Genomic DNA, 24,774 nt, shown 5'->3' on the forward strand with positions numbered 1-24,774 from the left:
TTATTCAGGAGTTTCCAGGAGTTATTCCTGTGGCACTGTATTTCTCAGTGTTTTCCGGAAGTACTTGAATGTAAAGTCACTTGGCTTCACTAAATGTATCCAGGAGTTGGGGGCTCAAAACTGTTGTTTGCAATAATCGAGTTCAGGAAATCAGAGGCTCCATAGTCGTGCAATTTATTTCTTAAAGTGGCAACAAAATCCTCATTTGTATTACAAAATCTTTATGGTTTTCTTCAATTTTTAAGATGTGAGCAGTGCCAGGTCTAACTACTGACTGCGTTTTGTGACACTTGTGTCCAGGTGCACTTGACAACCCAGAAAATGGTCTGGACAGGGAGGCTTGGCGAGAGCAGATATTGGACCTGACCCAAAGATGTTTTGTGGAAGTGGACAAAGAAGAATGGACTCTGTCATTGGGAAAGGCTATGCAGGCCCAACTTAGCCTGTATGGTGCATACCCGGATGACAAGGTCAGTGTAGAAAGTATGAGATATGCAAAATGTGCCTATACATTCCAAACATGCCCAAGTTACTTCTTCCGTCATTTATGTGATTTCTCTCGCATAATGCAAGTAGTTATTTGCAAGGAAAGTTAGCATATACAGTTGATCCCGATTATATTGAACTCTGATATATCGAACTATTGCCTATATTGAACTGTGGTAACATCCCCTTGGAAATCCCTTGTAAAAGTATAGCACTGTACTATGTGCATGTCAAACGGCCGTTCACTGCCAAATTCGATGTATTGAACGCTGTAACATCTTAGGCCCTTGCAAGTGTGCTGCTTCTAACAGTACCGTCATCACTTCTTGCTTTATCGTAAATATTCATGCCAACGAAATGGCACTGTTTTGGCAGATGCTGTCAAACGAATTATTCAATCTGAAGGGCATCAGCAAAAATGAGCAGGGTGTGTATCTCAAAGTGTGGATGGCTCTTGCAGTAAGTGCCTTATTTGCACTCCATAATGGCAAACTTGTGTTAGTGAACTTCACCACTACACAGCTGTGTATTGAGGTGAAGCATACTAATAGCGGAAAGATTGTCGTGCAGTGAATGTTACTACTTGCAGCCATTCGTTATTGGAAAGGGGATTGCCCCGATGCTTCAAGAACGCAAAAGGCCTCCCAGTCCCGTACATGAATTCGCCAAGAATGCATGGATGGCACTCTATCTTTTCACTTAGTGGCTCAGGGCATAGGATGCCAAACTGGAGATGTCTCCACTGCTGGGTCCGTTTTGTAAATTTTCCGCTAATGGCATTTTCGGATTCCACAAGTGACCGAAACGAAACTCATCCCAACCCCCCCTTTGTCTGATTTTTACATTACAGCGTGAATTTAACAGAACCACCACGCACCACATCCGTCCTTTGCGAAAAGACTATCACAGAGTGGTGCACAAGACTCTGCGATTCGTTGACCCACAATCCATGCTGAACATGTTTCATTCGTATTTGTAGGGACACATCAGTGGGAATGGACTCGGGTGTTCTGCAGGTGCTAAAAGCTACTTTCGAATCAAACAGCGTCTGCCTGGCTGACTCATTGCCAACGTATGATGATCGGTCGTTTAAAGAGTGTATTGTAACGGACATGTGGCAGGACACGTCCATGCGCACTTCGCAGTACAGGTGCGCTGATCACTGTGCCCATTTCTACCTTATCCCGAATAAAACTGCACAACCAGCACTTCGCCACGCACAAGGGGCATTGTGGTCTCACATTCAGGCAATCTGGGCTTTTAGGGTTAGCGTTACAAGTTTATCAAAGAATATTTTGCAGTGCAATTGACTTAAAAGATTCATCTGCAAGAAAAAAAAAAAGGAAATCAAACTTTTGTGTGTTGATGTGGCCTTGCAAAACCAAATAAACACTTTTCATCATCCTGGGAAACTGTCCAAGATGTGGGGAGTTTTCAGATAAGCTTCAGATAGGCATATTTTATATTTCAAGTGATCTATATGTCGAATTATTTCGCAATCCCCTTCAAGTTAGATATATCTGATATCGACTGTAGCACTTGAAAATAGCATGAAGCTACTAAGGAACCCAATACATGATTCTCACCTGCCGTGGTTGCTTAGTGGTTTTGGTGTAGGGCTGCTATGCACGAGGTCACGATGGCTGCATTTGTTTGGGGCGAAATGCGAAAATACCCCTATACTTAGATTTAGGTGCACGTTAAAGAACTGCGGGTGGTCCAAATTGTTCCAGGGCCCCTACTACGGTGGGCCTCATAATGAGATCATCGTTTTGGCATGTAAAACCCTATAATCTAATTTTTATACAGGAGTCTCAGAAGGAAAGCATTGCAGCTGACAAATTTATTATGGTCCAGGGATTGCCACTGTTTTTTCCAGGAGAGTTGCTCTACCAGTTGAGCAAAGTCTAGCAGATAGTAATGTGTGGGTGAATTAATCAACAGCTAAATCTGCAGGAATTTTGAATAAGCAAATTGGTTAGAAATTTCCAGGCTGGAGGAAGTTTGATGAAAGAGAAAAATGGCATCCACTAGAATGTAGAATAGAGCTGCAAAGTTGCAAAGTAGAATATTGCCTTTGTATCCTGATGCTGCTTTCAGGTGAATGCAAATTTTCCCTTTCATCCAAGTGGATTAAGGGCCGATTAAGGGTTGAAGCAATACCCTATATTTACACTGTTAAGCTTCTGGGTCAAGCATAAGTATTTCATTGCTATCAGCGTGTGGGGCAAATTTTGTTCTTAAGTGGGGAGGTGGGTCTTAGGCCAAGAATTTTTAAGGTCTTTATTTTTCGAGGTATAGTGCTAAAACCTGCACATATATGTAATGTTAGGTGCTTATTTGGAATGTAAGGTCCATTTCGTTTATCTTCTTTGGTTCAAATTTTATGCGAGTTTCCTTGAATTATCTTCTGCAAGGATTTGCAATATATATATGTTCCTTAGATTTCACTAAATAAGGTATCAGTGGCTTCTGTATGATTGAAGGAATGCAATAAGACCAACCTTATAGTTCTGCCCTACCTAGAACACGAGTTGTGAGGTATTGTGTTTGAAACTCTAAAAAGTGTTTCTTTTTTTTTTGTGACTAACTTTGAAGTCTTGCAGCTCATGTTCAGCTATAAGGTTAGTCTTATTGCATTTCTTGAGTTATACAGAAGCCATTGGTACCCTGTTTAGTGAAATTTCAGTAACTGATATATTGCAAATGTTTGCAAAAAATTATTTAAAGGAAGCTCACATAAAATTAGAACCAGAGGAGATAAACAGAAATGGACTGAATATTCAAAATAAACACATAACTTTACATATATGTACAACTTTTCAGCACCATATCTTGAAGAATAAAATCTTTTTTTTTTCTAAGATCCATCTTCCCCCTTAAATTTGTTAAATAGTTATTGTTACAAGCATTGTCACTATGCTTGCTAGTAATAACTGTTGTTTAGAGCTTAAGTGATGGCTTGATTTACTCAGCTTTCTTGATTTATTCAGCTGTTTGGATTACTTTTGTGTTGCTTTCCTCCTTATGGTAACAATTTTATGGGCAGTAGTGCTTATGTGTAGGTTGATGAGACGTTTTCTCTTGGACCCCTGAGGTTAGCACTACTAAATTAATTTTTGCCCATAAAACAACATAAAATGAAGACTATGGACATGAAGAGATTTTCTTCACTATGTTGGATAGCTGTCAATCCAGTAATTATGGTCTGAAGCCTCAATCTCAATTATTTAAGGGCAACATGATGATTAATTACATTACTTTTAGTGTAAGCAGTCCAAAATGTGCACCAAGTGCAGTGTGGTTTTGGACATGAAGCAGGAGTCCTGTTATACCATGGAAGCTATGGAGGTGGTGGTTACATGGTACCACACACAACCTGCACTGCGACCATTCTACCAAATAGAGTGCGCTGAGCACTCGATGGAACAAGAGGGGAAGAAGGCTGGAGAACTAAACTAGCCTTAGCCCCAGGTTGAATATGCCGAAGTCCAGAATAAAGAATGGAAGGGGCACTTTTGCAGTGTGTGACCAGCTTTTGGCAAATGGCCATTATCTGGCCTACCTTGGGCTGACTTGCACATGCACGAATGGTTTGTGATACTTCAGGACCACCACTTCCAATTTTCATGGTGTAATGAGCCTTCTGCTTCATGTCTGAGCTGTGCTGCATTTGGCACATGTTTTGAACTGGTTGCATTAAATATTATGTAATTATCTGTGGCACTCTTGAGAAGTTCAGGCTTCATACCACAATTATGGAGTTGACAGCTGCCTAAACAGGGGAAAAAAGCAAAATACAAGATTCCCATGTTGGTATCGTATTTACTCGAATCTAACGCACACTTTTTTCAGATAAAACAGATCCAAAAAATAGCGTGTGCGTTAGAACCGAGTACGGCCCTAAATCTGCGTTATCCCGGCATTTCAAAATGGCTTCCTCAAATGGCGCTTCGAGCCTAGCTGCCGTAGCTTCCTCCATGTGTTGTAGTACTTGTACTTAGGTTAGTCCACCGTCGGTCTTCCCATTTTGTGCGTTTGCTCTATCAGCATGGAAGTGCGGACTGCGAAGACGCACTGAGTATTCATCATGATGCCGCAATTAAAAGGAAAGTGATCACGTATGCGGAGACGGACGGAAATCGGGCCGCATCAGGGGAGTTCTGAGTTCCAAAAGTTGTGTACAGGATTGGCGTAAACAGGAGAGGCGTACAACACCGCCGGCTGCTACATACGGCGTGGCCGCACGGCCGCGCGGCCTCTATCTTGAAAGCGATTTCTGAAGTCTACAAATCTAGGCGCACCTGACCGTGTTCTCGTCGCTTAGTTCATGTTAGTTCGCTTAGTTCACTTTTTTATTTATCGCAACTTTAGTGTGTTGGGAGTAAATCTTTGTTTTTTTTCCAAATGAGAGAAAGTTGTATTTCTGTATGAAAGAATGAGGTGCGTGGTACTGTAAAGGACTTTTCCTTTTTTATGTCACGGCAAACGGGCGCATGTTACAATCGAGTGTGTTTTTTTTTCTTTTGTCGCAGAAAACGGGTGCATGTTGCAATCGAGGGCACATTATAATGGAGTAAATACGGTAATGTATTAGTTGTAATAATAAGAAGCTGCTGCACCGTCAACTTCTGTATGTTTTCTATGGTGAAATAATCCGCTTAATACAATGCCCTCATGCCACATTATCGGTAATAATGATGAAGTCTGGCTGCTGGGTGTCTGTGCTGAAAGGTAATGGAATGCGAAATTATTGAAAAGAAAAAGGAAAAACAGAAATTCGAGCTGCTGCACCCTCCCCACTGCCCCAATGGCCAGCGTGCACTCATACAATAAAACCTGTTTTCCAGCCCTCTCCACATCGCCAGCCTCACACACCTCTTTCCCGTTGCCCTCCAACCCCTCTAAACATGAATCTACGAGTGGTTTCTCGGTGCCTGTGCCTTGAACATGCCCATCGCCGGGCCAGTTCTGGTCACAAAGGCTAAGCAGTTTGCCCTACTCATCAACAATGTGGACTTCCAGCCAGGTGGCAGCTGGGTACAGCGCTTCAAAGAGAGGCACGGCATTGTTTACAAAGCCATCACTGGTGAGGGAGCTTCGCTTGCCATTGAGGCGAAGCAAAAGTGGGTGGAGGAAATGCTGCTCTGCATCCTCGACAATTATGTTGACACCGACGTATATAATGGCAATGAAACAGGACTGTTCTCCCGGATGTTGCCGTCCAAGACGCATGCACCCAAAGGAGACATGTAAGGGCGACAAGAACAGCAAGCTGCACCTCACTGCATTTTTGTGCACCAATAGGGATGGGAGTGACAAATGCCCTGCATTTGTCATTGGGAAATAAAAAAATCTTCGCTGCTTCCACAGTACTGCCAGGATACTGGTACGCTACCATCACAACTGCAGGGCATGGATTATGTGAGAACTTTTTTGCGAGTGGCTCTTGGAGTTTGATCACTGTATTGAGCGATCTAAGAGGAAGATGGTGCTCATCCTAGATAATTGTAGTGCCCACCACTACCTGGCTAAGTTCTCAAGCATGGAAATTTTTTCTTGCCGCCAAACATGATAGCAGGCTTACAACCCATGGCGTCGGTGTGATAGCCAATTTTAGGTCATGTATCATTGCTGCATCCTGGACAAGTTAGTCTTGTTGATGGACATGGTCTCATGGACAAGCAAGAAGCAGTCTGACTTGAAGATCGATCTGTTGATGGCGGTGCAGTTTATCTTTGGTGCGTGGTTCGAAGTAAGTGCTTCTACGGTGCAGAACTGCTTTAGGAAAGCATGCTTTGTCTGAGGCAGCAGTGATTTATATAAAGCTTGCAAAGCTCCCACCGACGAAGTGATGCCTGAACTTTGGTCTGCAGTCAACGAGGATGCTTCAGGAGTTGAAGAGTATCTACATGCGGATGACGCATTAGAAACATCAGAACTTCTAACCGATGAGGTGACCGTCGCAAACATGCTTGCATCGGATAGCCACGATAAAATTGATGGCGACGGTGACAGCAATGATGCGGTAGGGCAGGCTGCCTCAACGTTGTCCTCACAGGAGGCCCTGCAGATGATTCAATCCTTCCAGGGCTTTGTTTTACCTTCTTGCATTTCTTAAAAGGCCCCTTTTGGGGGCTACCAACACTATGCCTCAGCGGAACTTGCGTCGCTTGTCGTTCGTGACCCCTCCTTGCAGTTGTTATAGCAGTGCCATTCTTGAGTGCCGACAGCCTTGGCTTGTTACATGCGATCAGAGTGTGCAGGAACCAGAGTTAAACAGTTAAATGAGTCAACGCAATCAGCAGCCAGGAGGAAGGTGAAGAGCAGGGGCACTGGCCTCCCCACCATTATAGTTTTTTCCACAACAGCTCTGCTATCCCCCTATTCTGCTTTTTTTCATGCAACCTGGTTATAACAATTGTCAGTCATAACAATGGAATTTTTGTCGCACTTGAATATTGTTATAAGTGGGTTCGACTGTAAGTGTATACCGTATTTACTTGAATCTAGGCTGTCCCTGATTCTAAACCGACCCCCGAATCTCCTATATATATAATTAATAATAAATATAGATAAAAATAGATATAATAAACTTACCTCGAATGTAGTCTGAACAAAAAAGCGAGGACAATATTCACAAAATGAAAATAGCATTTATTGAATATGAACATGCCAAGCTTGTTCTACATCGCTATCTTCCATATTGCTGTCATCTCCTCATTACGGCCGGCGCATGCAAGAAGCGTCTCCCATTGCCCCCTCCAACGACGAACATTTTTCTCATTGATACCGAAGTCCCGCCTGGCTTGGAACGTTTGACGATGCCTCTGCAGCTATCACAACTTTTCGTTTAAAAGCGGCAGCATAGTGGCATCGCCTGTTAGGTGCCATTACGATAACGCCACACTGCACGTTGATGCAACACAGGTCAAAATGGCAACATTACTCGTGTACTTCTGTTGGCTACTGGTGCGGCTAGTAGTGGCTGCAATACTGACTTTTCTAGATGGCACTAGCTGTGCACCATATTTATCAATGTCATTTAAAAACTGGCGAATTTTTTAAAATCCTTGAATCTAAGCCGACCCTAGAGTTTGGTCTAGGATTATTTGAAATAAACTATTGGCCTAGATTCGAACAAATACAGTATATACTGTATATGCTGATGCTTATTTTGCATAGCGATGAAAGTGTGAGCACACGTGAATGGCACTGATTGCGAGACATTTTGTTATGGCGACAGGCAAGTCTTGCTTGCCGATGTGAACATTGATTGCCGTGAGTCTCTTCTTGGTCACCAATTGCAATCACACCGCAGGTGAGAATGAACCCTTAGAAATCCAGCAAAACAAACTAGTGTTACTCCTTACTGTGCAAGCACAGGTTGAAAATAGCATTTGCTCCCGTGGGGACTGTTTAGGTGATGGCAGTTGGTGAAGAAAAGTGAACTGCTGGTTTTCTGAAGGAGTGATGGGAACATTATTCTTCTTATCTTGAATGAATAAAGAACTTGAAACTACAAAAAGTTAAAAGGGGTTTTTTGACTACAAATTGTCATTTCTTGCACTGTGTGCATTATATAGCTTAAGCTGTTGCAGAGGGCATACTGTATGTACAGTACTCCCAGAATGGAATGTGTCAATTTAGGGCTAACTAATATGCATACCTTTGTTTCCACCATCTCGAGTTTGTGTTACATTAACATAATTTGGCTCTTACACTTAATGAGAGTTCCTACCATCTTTTCTGACTCGATGCATAGTGACTTGACACCGCACTCTCAAGTATTTTTACTTATTTGGTCTTCTGGGTTAAAGTTTACCTGATGTGTTTGATTTCATGAGTATAGTGCGTCTGTACATGTGTGGGTGTATACTGCTAAGATGCTTTTTCGGGGGACTGATTTCTTTTGCATTCGTCTGATGCATAATTTTAACCTTTATCTGTATCTTCATTCATGATTTTTCTGCAGTGCATGCTGCTGCAGTTGCTAGGAGCAGTTATGAAAAAAGTGAGCAGCAAGCAGTTTATAAATGGAGCTCTGGACAAAATATTTGAGCATATCAACCATTTACACCCACGGGAAAGAGAGGTAAATAAAGCATTTTTTAAAGGTATTGCACTACAAAGTATGTAAACAGGGATATGTGCCTTGCCCAAAGTTACGTTAAAGGGGCGCCCTGAACCACCCCTAGAGCTTGGTGAAATAACATAGTCCGCGGGTAGCGTATGCTGCTGTCAACATTTCAACCAGGTTTTGCTGTCTTACGCGGTGCATGGAGTTCGCAAGGGAAGCGTGAAGTCACTTTTCTCTCAAACGCTCTCTTTTCAACAGAAGCCTGCTCCTCATTCTCTTCTGGATGCTTTATTTCGTAATAAAATGGATTCCCATACGCAGCTGCTATTGGTAGCTGCCGTCTGCTACGTGGCGTAGATACAGCAGCCGCTACGGTGTGCCGCCACGAGTCCACTGGCTAAGCGCACTGCGGCTTGCTGAGGACAGCTGCGGTTGGCTTATGTTTAGCACGTCGCAAGCACCAAAATTAGAAGTTGTAGCATCTAAGTTTAGCATCCAACATGAAATTTGAACTGCATGCCACGGTAACATTTACAATGTGGAGTTTTATGGGCACACCCCACTCTGCCATAGCTTTTGCAGTACAAGGCATTAAAGAAGGAAAGGGAGTACAGTGTAGGCTGTGTTTGATTGCCATTAACTCCACTTCTGCTGAATGCATTGAAGTACTTTTTGCGGCAAATCATAAGAAGCTAACAAACACTGGCACCAAGGACAACATAGGGGAAATTACTTGTGCTTAATAAATGAAATAAAGAAACGATAAATTAATGGAAAATAAAGCGGATGAAGAAACAACTTGCCGCAAGTGGGAACCGAACCCACAACCTTCGCATTTCGCGTGCAATGCTCTACCAATTGAGCTACCGCGACGCTGTTTCCCCATCCACTTTTCTTGGGTATTTATGTGTCCTAGTAGAACCCTGGGAGTATTATCCAGCACCACCGCTCACAGACCTTGGCGGCGGACGTGGAACGTCCTTTCTACCGCAGGCGTCACGAGAACGTGATCTTTTTGGGTGAAGGCAACTGGTCAATAAACCCACACATGCTACCTGAAGGCATCAATGTTGCCGGATTTGAGACCCTCGTTACGAGAAAAAAAGGGGGTTAACCGAGGGGCCCGATTTTTATTAGTCGTATCATAAGAAGCCAACAAACACTGACATCAAGTACAACATAGGGGAAATTACTTGTGCTTAATAAATGGAATAAAGAAACGACAAATTAATGGAAATGAAAGTGGATGAAAAAACAACTTGCCGCAGGTGGGAACCGAACCTACAACCTTCGCATTTCGCGAAGGTTGTGGGTTTATTACATAACGAGGGTCTCAAATCAGGCAAATTTGATGCCTTCAGGTAGCATGTGTGGGTTTATTGACCAGTTGCCATCACCCAAAAAGATCACGTTCTCGTGACGCCTGCGGTAGAACGAATGTTCCACATCCGCCGCCAAGGTCTATGAGTGGTGGCGCTGGCTAACACTCCCAGGGTTCTACTAGGAAACATAAATACCCAAGAAAGTGGATGGGGAAACGGCGCTGTGGTAGCTCAATTCGTAGAGCATCGCACGCGAAATGTGAAGATTGTGGGATCGTTGCCCGCCTGCGGCAAGTTGTTTTTTCATCCACTTTCATTTCCATTAATTTGTCGTTTCTTTATTCCATTTATTAAGCACAAGTAATTTCCCCTATGTTCTTGGTGTCAGTGTTTGTTGGCTTCTTATATGACTAATAAAAATCGGGCCCCTTGGTTAACCCCCTTTCTCCTAGTTTTTCGTGGCAAAGTATTTCTGAAATAGCCTATTTTCACTTTAAATGCTATTGTACACTTCAATGAAAAGTGGTTCAGGGCCCCTTTAAGAAATTTAATGCTACTCTTCTAACAAATTATTAGTGTTCTGCAATGCACATCTGTCATGTTTATCTCTTTAGCTGTGTCTTTGTGGGATAACAGTTAGATGAGATCTTACTAGATTGGGATGCTTCATGGTTGGGCAGGACCTCACTGATTCCTGTGTTTTGTATGCTGCAGGTAATTAGTATTTTGTAGGGGTGTGAGTATATTAAAAATTTCAAATAATAATAGAATAGTCTTGGCTACTAAATTCAAAAATTTACAATTGAATATTGTTGAATGCGTGTTCCTGTTTTAATGTAATGGATAAGAAGATTTATTGGAATCTCAAGAGAGAAAGTCTGATGTTAGTGTAGTCTGTTCCAAATATTCTGGTGCAGGAGCTACACTTGTTGCACAGAGGCACCAACTCCTGAGCAAACGTACAGGGTAGATAATTTGCGTGCAATAATTTTCTTCATTCTATAAGAATAAGCCTACGAATCTGTTGTCTTGATTTAGTAAAAGCAGTTTATTATTCCGTCAGTCTCGCTATGTTTGCATCCCATTAAAACAATGTATGGTGCTATAGTATCACACTTTTCTACAGCAAACACAGCACCCTATATGTGTATCTGGTTGATGTGTTGTGGTTTCCTTTTCATTGTCATATTGCACCAGATAACTGAAAGCAGCTGTTGCACAAGTTCCTCGGTTGACTTGATGTCCATTTGTGAACGACATTACTTACACGTATCAAATAATGTTAATAAACCTTCTTTAATTACCAAACAGACTCTTCAAGAACTAAATGTCTCACTTTGTTTAGAAATAAAATCTTTGGTATTTGATTTAGTAATTGAAGCTTGTTTTTCTATAATGTTTGTGTCCACTATGATGTGGAAAGTTCACTGTTTTAACGCCCCTAGTATTTTAGTATTAGTAGGGTTTTTAATAGTTTGACAGTAATTTCTTCACATGATGTTTGATTTTACACTTTCGCTTTCAGGGTTGTGCTCTTGCAGTAGGTATGTGTGCAGCAACCCACTTGGACGCTGTGGTAGTGAAGTTAGAGCAAGTAGCAAAAGATGACCTTCGTAAAAACTCTGGATTTCTTAGCTTTCTGAAGGTGAGGAGAATACCTTTGTTGCTGTTGTTCTTACTCTAAGTGCAATATTCTGTGCTTCAACAGAAATGCTCCTTGGCCTAGTTGGTATTTGCTAAAAGACATATTTGCTGTAAAGAAGACACACACAGGAAGGAAGACACACTGACGATGACACAGGCGAATAGTGTGTGTTCCATTTTGTGTTGTGTCCTCCTTGTGGCAAATATGCCTTTCAACAATATGCTGCAAGGATATAAAGTTTCATATAAGCTGCTATGAAGATATAAGTATTCCCAGCTGTTAACTGGGAATACCTTTGCTCACATAACCATGCGTGCCAGTGAGTACGTTTACCTTTTTTTGTGAAAACCAAATTAAGACTGTAAAGGTGTGGTAGGGAGCAAGCTTGCACACATTGTTGAACGGTGTAAAAAGTGGCATAGTCTGCTCCGCATCAGTTGGAAAAGGGTTACTTAACTGCACACCCATGATAGTCTGAAAAAGTACATCATAGGCTCTTTGTTTTTTTTAAACGACATGAACAGTGGTGGCACTTTCAACTATATTACCGCATGTTCCGGTGTATAAGTTGCATTATTTTTCTCAGAATTTTTCGTAGGTGCGCCTTATAAAATGGTACGACTTATATACAATTTCTTTATTTTTTCAAAAAACTGTTGTCAAAACCGGATTGGATGCTATGGTCACACAAAGCTCGCTGGGTTAGCCTCCTCTGGAAGTTGCTACGGGTTGTGTGCACGCTATGGAAGTACCAGGTTCTTCTCATAATCAAGTTGCAAAGTGCCCTGCAAGAAGGACGGTGCAGTAACATAAGCGGCGGCAGGCTGACCACGAGTCAACCAACTTTGAAGTCGTCAAATCTGCAGATCGCTTTCAAAATAGGGCGCGCGCTGCTGTGTAAACTACGCAGTTGCTACCAGAGTAGAAGCCGCCACCGCCCCCTCCCTCCCACGCTGCCTTCCCGCTTTCCTCCCTTGTGTGCGATTCGGCTCACAGTCGCATGCTCTCCCAATGCTATTGCCTTTGTACGGAACATTGTGGTGACCACGATGGTATAAATGCGCCTGGAGCGTCCATATCATAGCTGTCGCAATTACATAGGAATTACACTGATACGTTGGTGCGTGACCCGCGTTTAATTCAATTCAATTCAATTTCTTTATTTTCCAAAACAAGTTTTGTGGTTGACAGGGCTAAAAGCTGCGGTCTGCAGCTTGACAGAGGCCCGGACACCATATTCAAGGCAGGGCTTGACCTCGACGTGAATGTCGAACCGTTAAACAAAAACGTACAGAAAATAACAGTTCATCAGAATAAAAATACATAATACCAGATATATTGCTTATATAAGAACACACACACACACACACACACACACACACACACACACACACACACACACACACACACACACACACACACACACACACACACACACACACACACACACACACACACACACACACACACACATATATATATATATATATATATATGTCAAATATAATGAAAGAAAGAGGGAAACTAACGTATACACATATATATATATACATATATACACACATATACATATACATATGCATATACAGAAACGCATAATACATCAGGAAAAGAATCACATTCCAAAAACACTACAATGTGAAATACAAGCAGACACAGGAGTATTTAGCTTGTGTTAAAGAAAAAAAAAAGAATATGAATGTACGTAGCTTCACGACAATAGTGGTAAGCTTCACGACAATAGTGGTAGGTATGATATTTTTTTTTTTTTTTAAGAAAAGAGCTGTTCAAGTAATGCTAGTGTGGGCTTTACTATATCTTTGTATTTACTTAGGATTAACGGAAGATTATATTTCAACGACTGCAGTTTGTAAAAAGTGCGGAAACGTGAAATTATCCAGAAGTCAAGAGAACGTGTACGATCATTGGTATTTTGCTGAAGTAATGCTATTGTACTAATAAAGTTTTTAAAAGGGGGTGAAGACACATAGAATGAACGCAAAACACGAAATTCATACATATGTTGTATTTTCATAATGTTGTACAACCTAAAATAATATTCTGTGGAAGCTAAATAATCGACATTTGCGATATTGCGAACAATTTTCTTTTGTAATAAACAAATCCTCGTAATATTCCTTTGTGTAGTGGTCAACCATACGAGACTACAGTAATTAATATGAGAAGTGAACAATGCAGAATAAATTTGTTTTTTGGCTTCCACTGGGAGAATTGCATGGCAACGCGATAGAGCTCCTGTGGTTATTGAAAGTTTTTTGCATAAGTTGTCAACATGCGAATCCCATGTGAGATTAGAGCTAAATGTTACTCCGAGAATTTTATATTCACTGACGATTTCGATCCTGTGCCCGTCGCAGTATATATCCTGTTCTAAATTGATTACTTTATTTTTTGCATGGAAGAAAAGTACTTTGGTTTTAGCTGGGTTAATCTTGAGGCAGTTAGAATTTGACCAGAGTAATAGCTTCTCAAGGACCTGATTACATCTTGACGCTAGATCGGCTTCATCAGTTCCGGAGAGTAGGATAGTGCTATCATCGGCATATATGATAAATTTTGAGCTTGTGTCAATACAGACAATATCGTTTATGTATACGTTAAACAAAAGAGGACCTAAAATACTGCCTTGAGGTACACCACATTTTATATCGAGGGGAGATGAATGGTAATTGCCAATGTACACAGACTGAGTCCTGTTGGCTAAGTACGAACGGAATAGTTCAAGCTGCTTACCGCGAACCCCGTAGTCCGAGAGTTTTAATATAAGTAGGTTATGGTTAAGTGAAGCAAATGCCCTACTGTAATCTACGAAAAGACAGAGAGTTATGTGTTTATTTTCAATGTTTTGTAGCACACTTCCTTTAAGAGTTAATAAAGCTGTTTCGGTAGAGCGTCCTTTTCTAAAACCAAACTGCGCGTCGGAAAGATTTATTTTGTCAAAGAAGTTAGTCAGTCGAGAAAACAATATTTTTTCTAAGCCTTTAGAAAAAATTGGTATCACAGATATTGGCCTGTGATTTTTTTTCTCTCATTTTTATTGCCTCCCTTGTAAATGACTGTTACCTTGGATCGTTTCAGTGCGTCAGGAATTTGACCTGATTGGTTAGCGAGATTGAATATGTGAGCGAGCGCAGGTGTAATGTACTATTCGATAACATATTTTATGGGCTTTATTTGTAGGTTGTCTATATCTAAAGCCTTGCTGTTCTTTAGACCTAGAAATGTTCGATAAACTTCAGCTTCACTTATATCATGCAGAGCAAAGCTTTCAGCAGGGCAATTGCTTGATGGTCTGATAACCTGTAGGTTACTATCTGGAAGGGCGTGGTCTAGAAATGCTTGGTTGAAATGATCAAGCGCCTGACCGACTATTTCACGGTTATTGTGCGTTAACCTTGAGGGTGTTTCCGTTTTACTTTCGCGACCGAGCACCCTGTTTAGCACTTACCAAGCGGCGTCAGGTTGCTGTTTCTTTATATCAGAAAACAACCGCTGATAATATCGTAATTTTACAGACCATAGCTCGGCGTTCAGTTTATTTCTGAAAGTTTTAAAATCTTTCGAATCAGACGGTACTCTTGTATGTAAGAAGGTGTGAAATAATCGATTTTTCTTATTGATAGCTTTCCTGTGGGCAGGAGTGACCCAAGGTTTTCTTATTCTTTTTGATGGTTTGAAACTTGTAAAAGGAAAATGTATCGCGTATATTTGCTGAAAAATTTCAATGAACTTAGAATATGCATCATTCACGTTTTTTATTCCGAATATAAAAGACCAATCCTGAGCACTGATGTCACGCTTAAATAAAAGTAAAGCATCGTCTGATATATACTGGACTGTGATTGCGTCCCTTCGACCATTCTTGTGAACTTTGGGTGGGAAGAAAATCATGAAGGTTGGGCAGTGGTCACTTATGTCACATGCTATGGTTCCTGCATCAGCGACTAGTTTCCGCATTGGTAATAAACAAATCAAGTGTCGATGAAGTTAGTACAGTGATGCGTGTCGGTGTAGTGATTATATTCACAAAGCCTATGGAAGAAATGGTGGTGTTGAAATCTTGCACGCAAGTGCTAGCGTCAAGGGTATTTATATTAAAGTCTCCACCACAACTGAGTTTCAGACTATTTGAGGAAACAAATTGCAAGCTTTCGAAAAAGTTCATAAAGTGCCCAAAATTCCCATTCGGTGGGCGATAAACGACAGTAATGACGTCAGCGTTTCGTTTCAGTGTTAGTACCTTGTAATTGTTTGTGATGCATGTATAATCCGATATTACTTCATATTCTTCAGAAGCCTTAACATAAATAGCGACGCCACCGCCCCTACGACTACTGCGATTGATAAAAAAGTTTTTGTATCCATTAAGACGGAGCATTGCACACCCGTCGTAATACCATGTTTCAGTAAGCATTAAAATACTATACTGAAAAGAGAATTCATCTAGCAAATATGCAATCTGGTCATGCTTAGCGAGAGCAGAGCGTGTGTTAATATGCAAAACAGAACCGTACATAGAAGAACTTGGAAGAATTTCATAGGGCAACGCAAAATCGTGGTAGCGCATTTTGAATACTTAAAGTGTAGTCAGAAAGAGGGGGGCTAATTACAATGATGTTATCTTATTGAGGTCGTCTTCACAAGTTATGGATATGGCGCCAGAAGTGTCTGACTGCCTCGCAAAAATCCTTCCATTATAGGTCCACACGGATCTCCACTGGCAGTCCTTCTTACACTTGATAGCCATACTGAGAAGTCTCTTTAGTGTAGGACAAAGATGCTCATTTACATAGATAGGACTTGAGCTGCCAAGTCCTAGGCTGTCATTAGTAAGCCGGGTTTTTCTCGCTTTCCTTAATGTCATGTCGCGCTTCGACCGGGACTTGAATTGCACGATAATGTTAGTTTTATCCGGATTACGCGTGGAGATGCGATGGCAAGTCTCGATATCGCACTCACTGATCGGTTCTTCAATAGCATCTCCGATAGTGGACAATATGGCAACAACACTTTCATTTTCTGTCTTAACAACTCCCTGGATTTCAAGATTTGCATTCCTAGAATACTGTTCAAGATGAACTACTTGGTTCTCAAGTTCGCCATTCTTTCTTTCCAAGGAAACGTACTTTGCCTTGATTGCCTGGTTCTCTTTCAAAAGCTGAGTGTTTTTTGCTACTTCAGCTTCAAATTTCTTCTTTAAGTCTGTTATTTCTCTATGCGCGAATTCGATGCTCTGTGCCATGTTCTGCTGCTCATTTTCAGATCACGAATTTCATTGCGCAGGTCTCTCTCGTACGCTTCGCGTGACGATTTCAATTCTATCTTGAGATCATCTTTTAGTTTCTGAAGGATTTCGTCTTTCACTTTTGCAAACTCTTTTGACATCGTCACACAAGCAAGGCTAGGCACACACTTGGCAGCAGCGACAAGAAGGAAAAAAAATAACAAAGAGAACCTAACTAACCTGCACCAAAGGAAATAGCAGGCGTAAGGCGATGCACACAAGGGTCGTCGCCACTGCCAAGTGAATGCAGTAAGCGCAAGAAGGCTCCTTTTGTAGCTTCTGGAATGGGTGACGTCAGGCCTTTGTTGTAGATATCAGCGCCGCCAAAGAGTGCCGCGCCTCCTGTTGTCGATGCGTGCCGAGTAGCGTGTCAGGTCATGTGGTCTCGGCTGATGCTGACGTGGCGCACAATTGCGGCTGCGCAGAGACAATCTGCACCAAAGGAAATAGCAGGCGTAAGGCGATGCACACCAGGGTCGTCGCCACTGCCAAGTGAATGCAGTAAGCGCAAAAAGGCTCCTTTTGTAGCTTCTGGAATGGGTGACGTCAGGCCTTTGTTGTGGATATCAGCGCCGCCGAAGAGTGCCGCGCCTCCTGTTGTCGATGCGTGCCGAGTAGCGTGTCAGGTCACGTGGTCTCGGCCGATGCTGACGTGGCGCACAATTGCGGCTGCGCAGAGACAATCTGCACCAAAGGAAATAGCAGGCATAAGGCGATGCACACCAGGGTCGTCGTCACTGCCAAGTCGAAGTGAAACTTCACTATTTTTTTTGCTCGCTTACCGAATGAGCCGGTGGACTTGCGTACACTTTTTTTTTAAATTCGCAGTTCCGCTCGAAAGGTGAAGCACCGATTGCGATAGCAAATTAGTAGATAGCTGTACGAAGTAATAGTAGTTTTATTGGCTGCATAAACCTGTAAACATTTGCTTAGTAACTAAATTGACAATGATAGAATGTGTGAGCGTGACTCAGCAAGGACGTAGAAAGAAACCGACACACAGAGACAGCGCTGTCTTTGCATGTCTGCTTCTTTCTACATCCTTGTTAGTTGCGCTTACACATTCTATAATGAATTCAAACCAACTAGCCCGTCAACATGTTTTAGCTAAATTGGCCAGCATGGTGTCACGTGCGCATAACCAACACATCTGGACATGAACACATCTCGCTCGATGAGCGCGGAAACTTGCTGTGAAAATCCTGTAGCGAAGAATCGCGGCAGCAGCAAGCGAATTGACCTTCATATATGTCTCGCTTCAGTGCAAACGAAACGTCGAAAGCACAGTGCATGTGAAACTACCGGCACTACGCACACTCTGCAAGCATTGCATATTGCTCTGAAGATGAGGCCTGCACATGCACGCACTTTAGCCATGTCGCAGATAGCTTTCAAGACACACGAGCGTCAGCAACGTGTCCCTACGGCATCCGCCAAAGCATCTACTACGGCATCCGCGATTCGCGTGACAACGCCGTAGTAGATGCCGCGGTTGTCTCCACTCTGTACGGAGCGACTGGCGAGGCACCATAGCAGCCACTGGAGAAGAATGCCCCTCCTCCCTCGCCTCACTCCCCTGCCTCTCGCGCCACAGGAGAAGGCATGCATCCGGGCCACATTCCTCATTTGCACATGCAAGATTGAACCGCGTTTGCCAGCTCATTCTTCTACGTGTTCACTCATACAGAACCTTACAGCGACGGCGATGGCAGAAATGCACCTGGAGCGTCCACATAATTGCTATCGCAATAAAACTGCCATTTTGAGGAGGGTTCAGCTTATACAAAAGTGCGACTTATAGACCATAAAATACAGTAATCACATAGAGCTTTTTCTTGTAACTGGATTTCCTACCCTCTATATAGTACAGAACAATGGTGCCTCCTGCATCATCATTGTGTAATCTCTGGCATATGCACATACCAAAACTTTGCATGTATAACCTGCATTGAAAATTCCGGAAAATTTAACAGTAAAGTCAGGGTGGGGGTTGTATGTAAATTTCACCCTGAGGTGTGGCTGCATGGCAGTGCATGTCGCACCGACATGAAGCCACACCTCGAGGCAAAGTTGCTAGTCATTTAAGGTTTTGTTATCTCCTAGGACTCCCCCCCTGCGTGTTAAAGCTCCCTCCCCTCTTTCATGGTCGCCCATTCTCCTTCTCTTTTTGGATTGCCATTTTGCATTTTGTCTGTGTTAGCCAGTTGGCAAATAGTGCATGTGGCACCGGCGATCCAGAACTCGGATTACGAAAGCTGCACTTGATGGTAGTCCTTTACTGCATAGCAGAAGATTATCAGCATTGCGAAGAGGTTGGGAACAGAGCCACTGCCTGAAGATATGATGTGGAAGAGTTGTGCATTTGCGAGACTGTTTTTACAAAGATTTGAGCGTTTCTGTGTGGAGTTTTTTCTGCTGGTTATACACACTAATTTTTTATTCTTTCTGGGCTGTTGTAATTGTGGGTTCAGGTTATGCAAGGGGCAAGTTGTATGAGAAAAAATATGGTGTTACGAGCTGTACAGTAATAAAATGCTCTGTAATAAAAATATAGTGATTACAAATGAAACAAAATTCAGTTTTAGTTCCTATAGAAATGCATCCATATGTGTTAATTATAATGAAACGAAACTTTCTTGCCAATGGGTATAACAAACCATTTTTCAAAAGCAGCTGTTTCATGCCACACATTCACTTCAAGAAAAGGTGTTTGATGTTGGCATGCATGGCAGTTTAAGAGTCTGTCTCGTGCCATCTGGCAAAGTGGGAAGGAACATCCACCTTGACACGTGTGTCACGCCTGTCATGTGTTGCCAATATCAAATGACCCTGCGGCTCATGTGGTACTAATACACAGCAAAGTGCACGCATCGCTTATCATGTGCTTATCTTAAGGGTATATCTTGACCCATTATTTGAAGGTTACGTAACTATACTGAAAGAGGAGTGGACATGGCAGGCATGGCGACAATGAAAGATGTGCAACAAAATAAAGCACATGCGCTTTTACTAGGTCTCTGGAAGCGTGTCACAATCAAAATATAACGTGTCCTGAGGAACCGTGCACTTGTGCGGGCAATGTACCAATATATTTTAAAAGCCACTGAACATTATGAGTAAACTGTAATGCTAACTCAATGCATATGGATGTGGTTTAATAGCCTATATGAACACATAAGCCTCAGCCTATGTGCTCTAAAATATGGTAGAAATCGTAAAATATTTCTGGTCAAGGTCATGTATAGCTATAACAAAGTAATTGCAGTGCCTCGTCAACTTCATTACCTCTTTAATGTGCCAATTAATTATGTCCATTGAAAATTTAGTTTCAGCACATTTCTGGCATCTTCAGAATCATGAAAAGTGTGCAGTTGCAGAATGGATCAAGAATTCTCAATTCTTAAGTCAATTTCGTCTAGTTTACAGACTGTAGACTCCATGGGGGCTCTCTACTGGAACGTCGGATATGAAAACGTTATTTCATGTCTGGCATACTTGGAAAGAACCTCTATCCAGCTACTGAAAAATATGCTTGATGTTAGGTAAAAAAAAAAAACAAAAAAAATGAACCTGATTCATGACGACATTGTTACACGATGAGCAGTCGTGCACCCATCCAACTCATTTTGCTAAAGCACTTTACACATATTATTCAAACTTGCAGCCCAGGTAAAATCAGACATGTTTCAAGATGTATGCAGTATGCTTTAGTTGCCATTATTTTCATTAGTGCATTTGCTTTTTGAAGCACTGTCTTGGTGTGCACAATTGTGGACACTTCCTGTAGGGGTTGCAGTCAAACCCGGACATATTGAACCTGGGTATATAGAATTATTTCTATATGAAACAGTTGTAACATCTTCTTGGAAATCCCATGCAAAAGCATAGCACTGTACTACAGGTATATCAAACTCCCATTCACTGCCACATTTGCTTTATATATTGAAGTCCTGTTCATTGTACCATGCTGCGCCTTTGCTAGTGCACTTCTAACGACATCGCGATCACTTCTTGCGTTATCGGAAGTATTCATGCTGCCGAAACGGTACTGTTTTGACAGATGCTGTCAAGGCATTGAATATGAAAGGCAGTACAGTACATGCCGTGGAGAGAAAGTGAGCAAGGTGTGTGCCTCAAAGGATGAAAGGTTCATGCAGCAAGCATCTTATTTGCACTCCGTAATTCCAGAGTTGCTGTAGCAATCTGCACTGCATTACAGCCGTGTAATGTGGTGAAACATACTGATAGTGCGAGCCATTGTGATGTGAAGCATGCTACCTGCGGCCGTTCGTTACCGGAAAAAATATCTCCGTACTGCTTCTCGAATGCAAAAGGCCTCCCGGTCCAATAATTGCGCTCCACAAGAAATGGGTGGCACTCAAATCTTTTCGTTGGGTGGCTCCGGGCATGAGATCGGTAAATTCCCGCTATTCATGTTCTTGGGAGACTGTCTGAGACATGCGGAGTTATCAAATAAGCTTCAGATAGGCATTTTTTATATTTTAAATTACCAATGTATCAAACTATTTTGTGATCCCCTTCAAGTTCAATATATCCAGGTTCGACTAAATAACAATGTTTAAATGTGTTGTCTGAAGTGAACCCACACTTGCTTTTGATTGGGAGGAAACGTAGCAGATAAATACTGATGTAAGCTTAAAATATCACATTATTTTATTGAGAAGGAACTCTGTCAGTGTAAAGGCCAGGTCATGTCCTGTGTAGTTTATAAAGTATAATTTCTGATGTTTCTATTGTAAAGTGCTTACAGACAGCATTTTATTGCTCTGCATATTCAAAAACAAGAGATGTCTCTCCTGTTGCCCTTTACTTTTGACACAGGATATAACTGGTGACAGTTATCATGAGAAGCTTTTGGCGACAGTTGTCCTGAGTTATGGCCATGTTTCTCTACGAGCTCCAGCATCCATCTTGACTACCAGAATTGAAACACCCATTTTGAGAAGTGCTGCCAAATTCTACCAAGCATCGAAGGTATGATAGAACTTAGTGTCAGTGTTGTTCAAGCAATTCTTTCTGTTAATTTTATTAACGCAGCTTGATAGCCCAGATTTTAAACTTCTTTATTTGTTTGGATAGATAATTTTTGTTTATGCTTGGCACTAAGTATTATAAATGCTTTAGTAAAGCTTTCAACTTTTGTGTGCTGTGAACTCATCATTTGTTATGAGGACTTTCACTAATACAGTCGACTTCCATTAATTCAACCCTGACGGCACCAACCAGATTGATCTAATTATCCGGTGGGTTGGATGAAACAAGATGGAGAGAAAAAAACTGCAATACACACCACTAATATATTTGGCAGTATTTGCCCGATTCAAACACACCCCCGAATAAAACACACACCGAGTTTCTTTGTCCATAGTAGTAAACTGGTCGTAAATGACATTGCAGCTCCTAAACAAAGCAGAAACTTAATGTGCTCCCGATTTTTTAACAAGAAAAGTTGCTGCACAATAGCAGCCAGTTTCTTAGCTTTGCCACACATACTTTTTAAAGTCAGCTTTCCAGCAATGCATTTGTTTTATGCAGCAAAGCATAAAAACATTGCAAAGACACTTTTAGTTTGCTGTCTGATTGCACTGCACGGGCAATTTTTGGCCCAATATGCTTTTAAATGCTGTGACCAAACATCGCGAGCTACAGTTATAGCTTGAAATGTTCCTAGGGCGGGCTAAAAGTAGGCATATTCAGCGAGAGATGACGCATATTTAGTGCATTCACTGACCCTTAAGCTCCGCTGAGACATGCTGCCACTACAGGGGTTGCTATTGGGGTCACTATAGGGGTCAGGTGCGTGTATGCTACCTCCAATGAAGGCCAATATTTAGGATTGAAATAACGAAAGTTTGGGCCCATAGAAGTGCAGAGGTGCCGGCCAGGACCTTCTATTAGAACCAAATTAATGGAAGTCCATTGTACTGCGTAAGTAGTGGCCATATACTGTGTCACAATATCATACACTGTTGTTTCTTTTCCATTTTAGGTTAACACAGTAAGTTGGTTACAGTGGCCTATTTAATTTTGATGTATTGCTTATTGTGAGCATGCCGTGCTTATTCATTGCATGTTTGCACAAAGTTTGACCACTCTGCACTTGTCTTGGAATCCTTGGACTTTATTGACTTGTGCACTTCAGTGCCTTGGAATGCAAAACATTGGTTGCCGATCGCATTACAGGACCCCTCAGTGCGAAATGCAATGCTCCGCACTGTGAAGATGATTGCAGATGCAGTTCACCCAGACAGACTTCAGGAGCAGTATGTCTTCTACTCAAGGGGCGAGCTGGTTACTGAGATGCAACAATTGCTCAAGGCTGAGAATCCAGTCCTTGTCACATCCTCAACAAGGGCTCTGGTTCTCATGGCTCTGGCTAGCCTTGTGTATCCTCTGGTTGACTATCAATGTGTTGAAACTAATACCTCTGTTAGACGGGCAAATTTAGTGTCATTTCAAGCAAGTGTACTTCACTGTTCGTGTCATTCACAGGCTATCAGATGGAAAGGTTTAGTGGCATTTACTGCAAAATGCGCTTGGCTACGAGTGCGATTGTCGAACTCGCTTGGTTGAATCAAAGTATATAGCCTTAATGGTAGTGCTTTAAATAAAAATAAAATAATACGCGGTGAACAGTCAGCGCTGATCCTGAAACCACTTTCTTTATTTATAATGTTCTAAGCATCCCCGATTATGAAAACACCTTCTTTGCCAACTAAATCCATATAGTTTTTTAGGTGTTATTACTTCGCCACTGTCGGGACTTCCAAATGTGCAGCACATCACTTGGGTGTTGGATGCACTGTCGTCTGGTCTTCACTTGTGACAATTGATTGTTATACAGTCGGCGACTGATAATTCAGACAGCTCTGCAGCACTGCCACTGGCCCCTACACTTAACGTATAAGGATGACTGATGTCTTGAGCACTTTACAAGTGAGCTTTGCGGTAATTTGAACTTAGACTATGCGAATGTGTGCTAATTTAACCACCGAGATGAGCAGTAATAGCGATATTTTGGTTTTGATAAGTCGCCAAGCATGGGGGTTGTCAGCCATGTTGCTGGCACCTCCTTAAAGGGACACTAAAGGCTAATACTAAGTCGACGTGGACTGTTTATATATCATTCCAGAAACCTCGCAACACTTGTTTCATGCCAAGAAGAGACTGAGTTTACGAGAAAATTGCATCTGAAAGGTCCGAATACCGTTATAGAAATTCAAATTTCCTTCCACCCAACCGGGGGAGTGGTGATGTTGCATGTGCCATCAGCACCCTTTGCTGCCGTCGGTGAGTAAAACAGCGCCCAATGGACGGTGGTACCGAGCCAAGGCAGATAAAGTCAAAGCGGTGGATTCGCCGCTGCAGCTGCTTTCTGGCCAAGTGGCACAGATCGTTCGGGCATCCCGCGACATCACATGGAAGTTGAATTCTCTGCTACTTGCAGTTTGTACGAGTTTTGCACGCCAGCAAAACCAGAACAGCACTACACGATAACTACTGCAATGCGAAAGGGTGGGTGGAGTCAAAAGAAGACGAAACTGTTCGACCACCTGCGTCATTGTCAAGGGTTATTTCAATGAATTCTTTTGTCTAAACATAAAATAGAACTGGACAAGTACCATTTTATTTCGTCTGATAATACAATACAAGGTTGTTTTGTGCAACGAGTGGTTGAGTACTAGTGACAGAATTTAACTGAGGAGTGCTTTCATCATCGGGCAATTACTTGAATTTCCCAGGGGAGTCTCTAATCATGTCCTGCATTTGCCTCAATTTCTCGATTATTAAGGCTCTGTTCGCGATAATATTGACGCCTTAGAGATTCTCAAGCACAAATCTATCACTTTAGCTTGACTTAATATTTGACTTTAGTATCCCTTTAAAACCGAAACTAGTGAAGCCTAGTTGATCT

The 24,774-nt window shown here is 42.0% G+C and overlaps 1 protein-coding gene across 3 annotated transcripts in view; it reads left to right on the top strand.

Annotated features, from left to right (window-relative positions):
- Positions 1-24,774, top strand: part of c11.1 (maestro heat like repeat family protein c11.1) — a 212,376-nt gene that overhangs the window by 92,426 nt on the left and 95,176 nt on the right. For all 3 annotated transcript variants that reach the window (XM_075703967.1, XM_075703969.1, XM_075703968.1), the window contains exons 17-21: positions 301-470; positions 8,462-8,581; positions 11,414-11,533; positions 21,681-21,833; positions 23,043-23,245. In XM_075703967.1, the coding sequence (XP_075560082.1) occupies positions 301-470; positions 8,462-8,581; positions 11,414-11,533; positions 21,681-21,833; positions 23,043-23,245 (766 nt within the window). The remainder of the gene's footprint in view (positions 1-300; positions 471-8,461; positions 8,582-11,413; positions 11,534-21,680; positions 21,834-23,042; positions 23,246-24,774) is intronic.

Source organism: Dermacentor variabilis, chromosome 1 (genome assembly GCF_050947875.1).
Source record: "Dermacentor variabilis isolate Ectoservices chromosome 1, ASM5094787v1, whole genome shotgun sequence".
Taxonomy (NCBI): Eukaryota; Metazoa; Arthropoda; class Arachnida; order Ixodida; family Ixodidae; genus Dermacentor; species Dermacentor variabilis.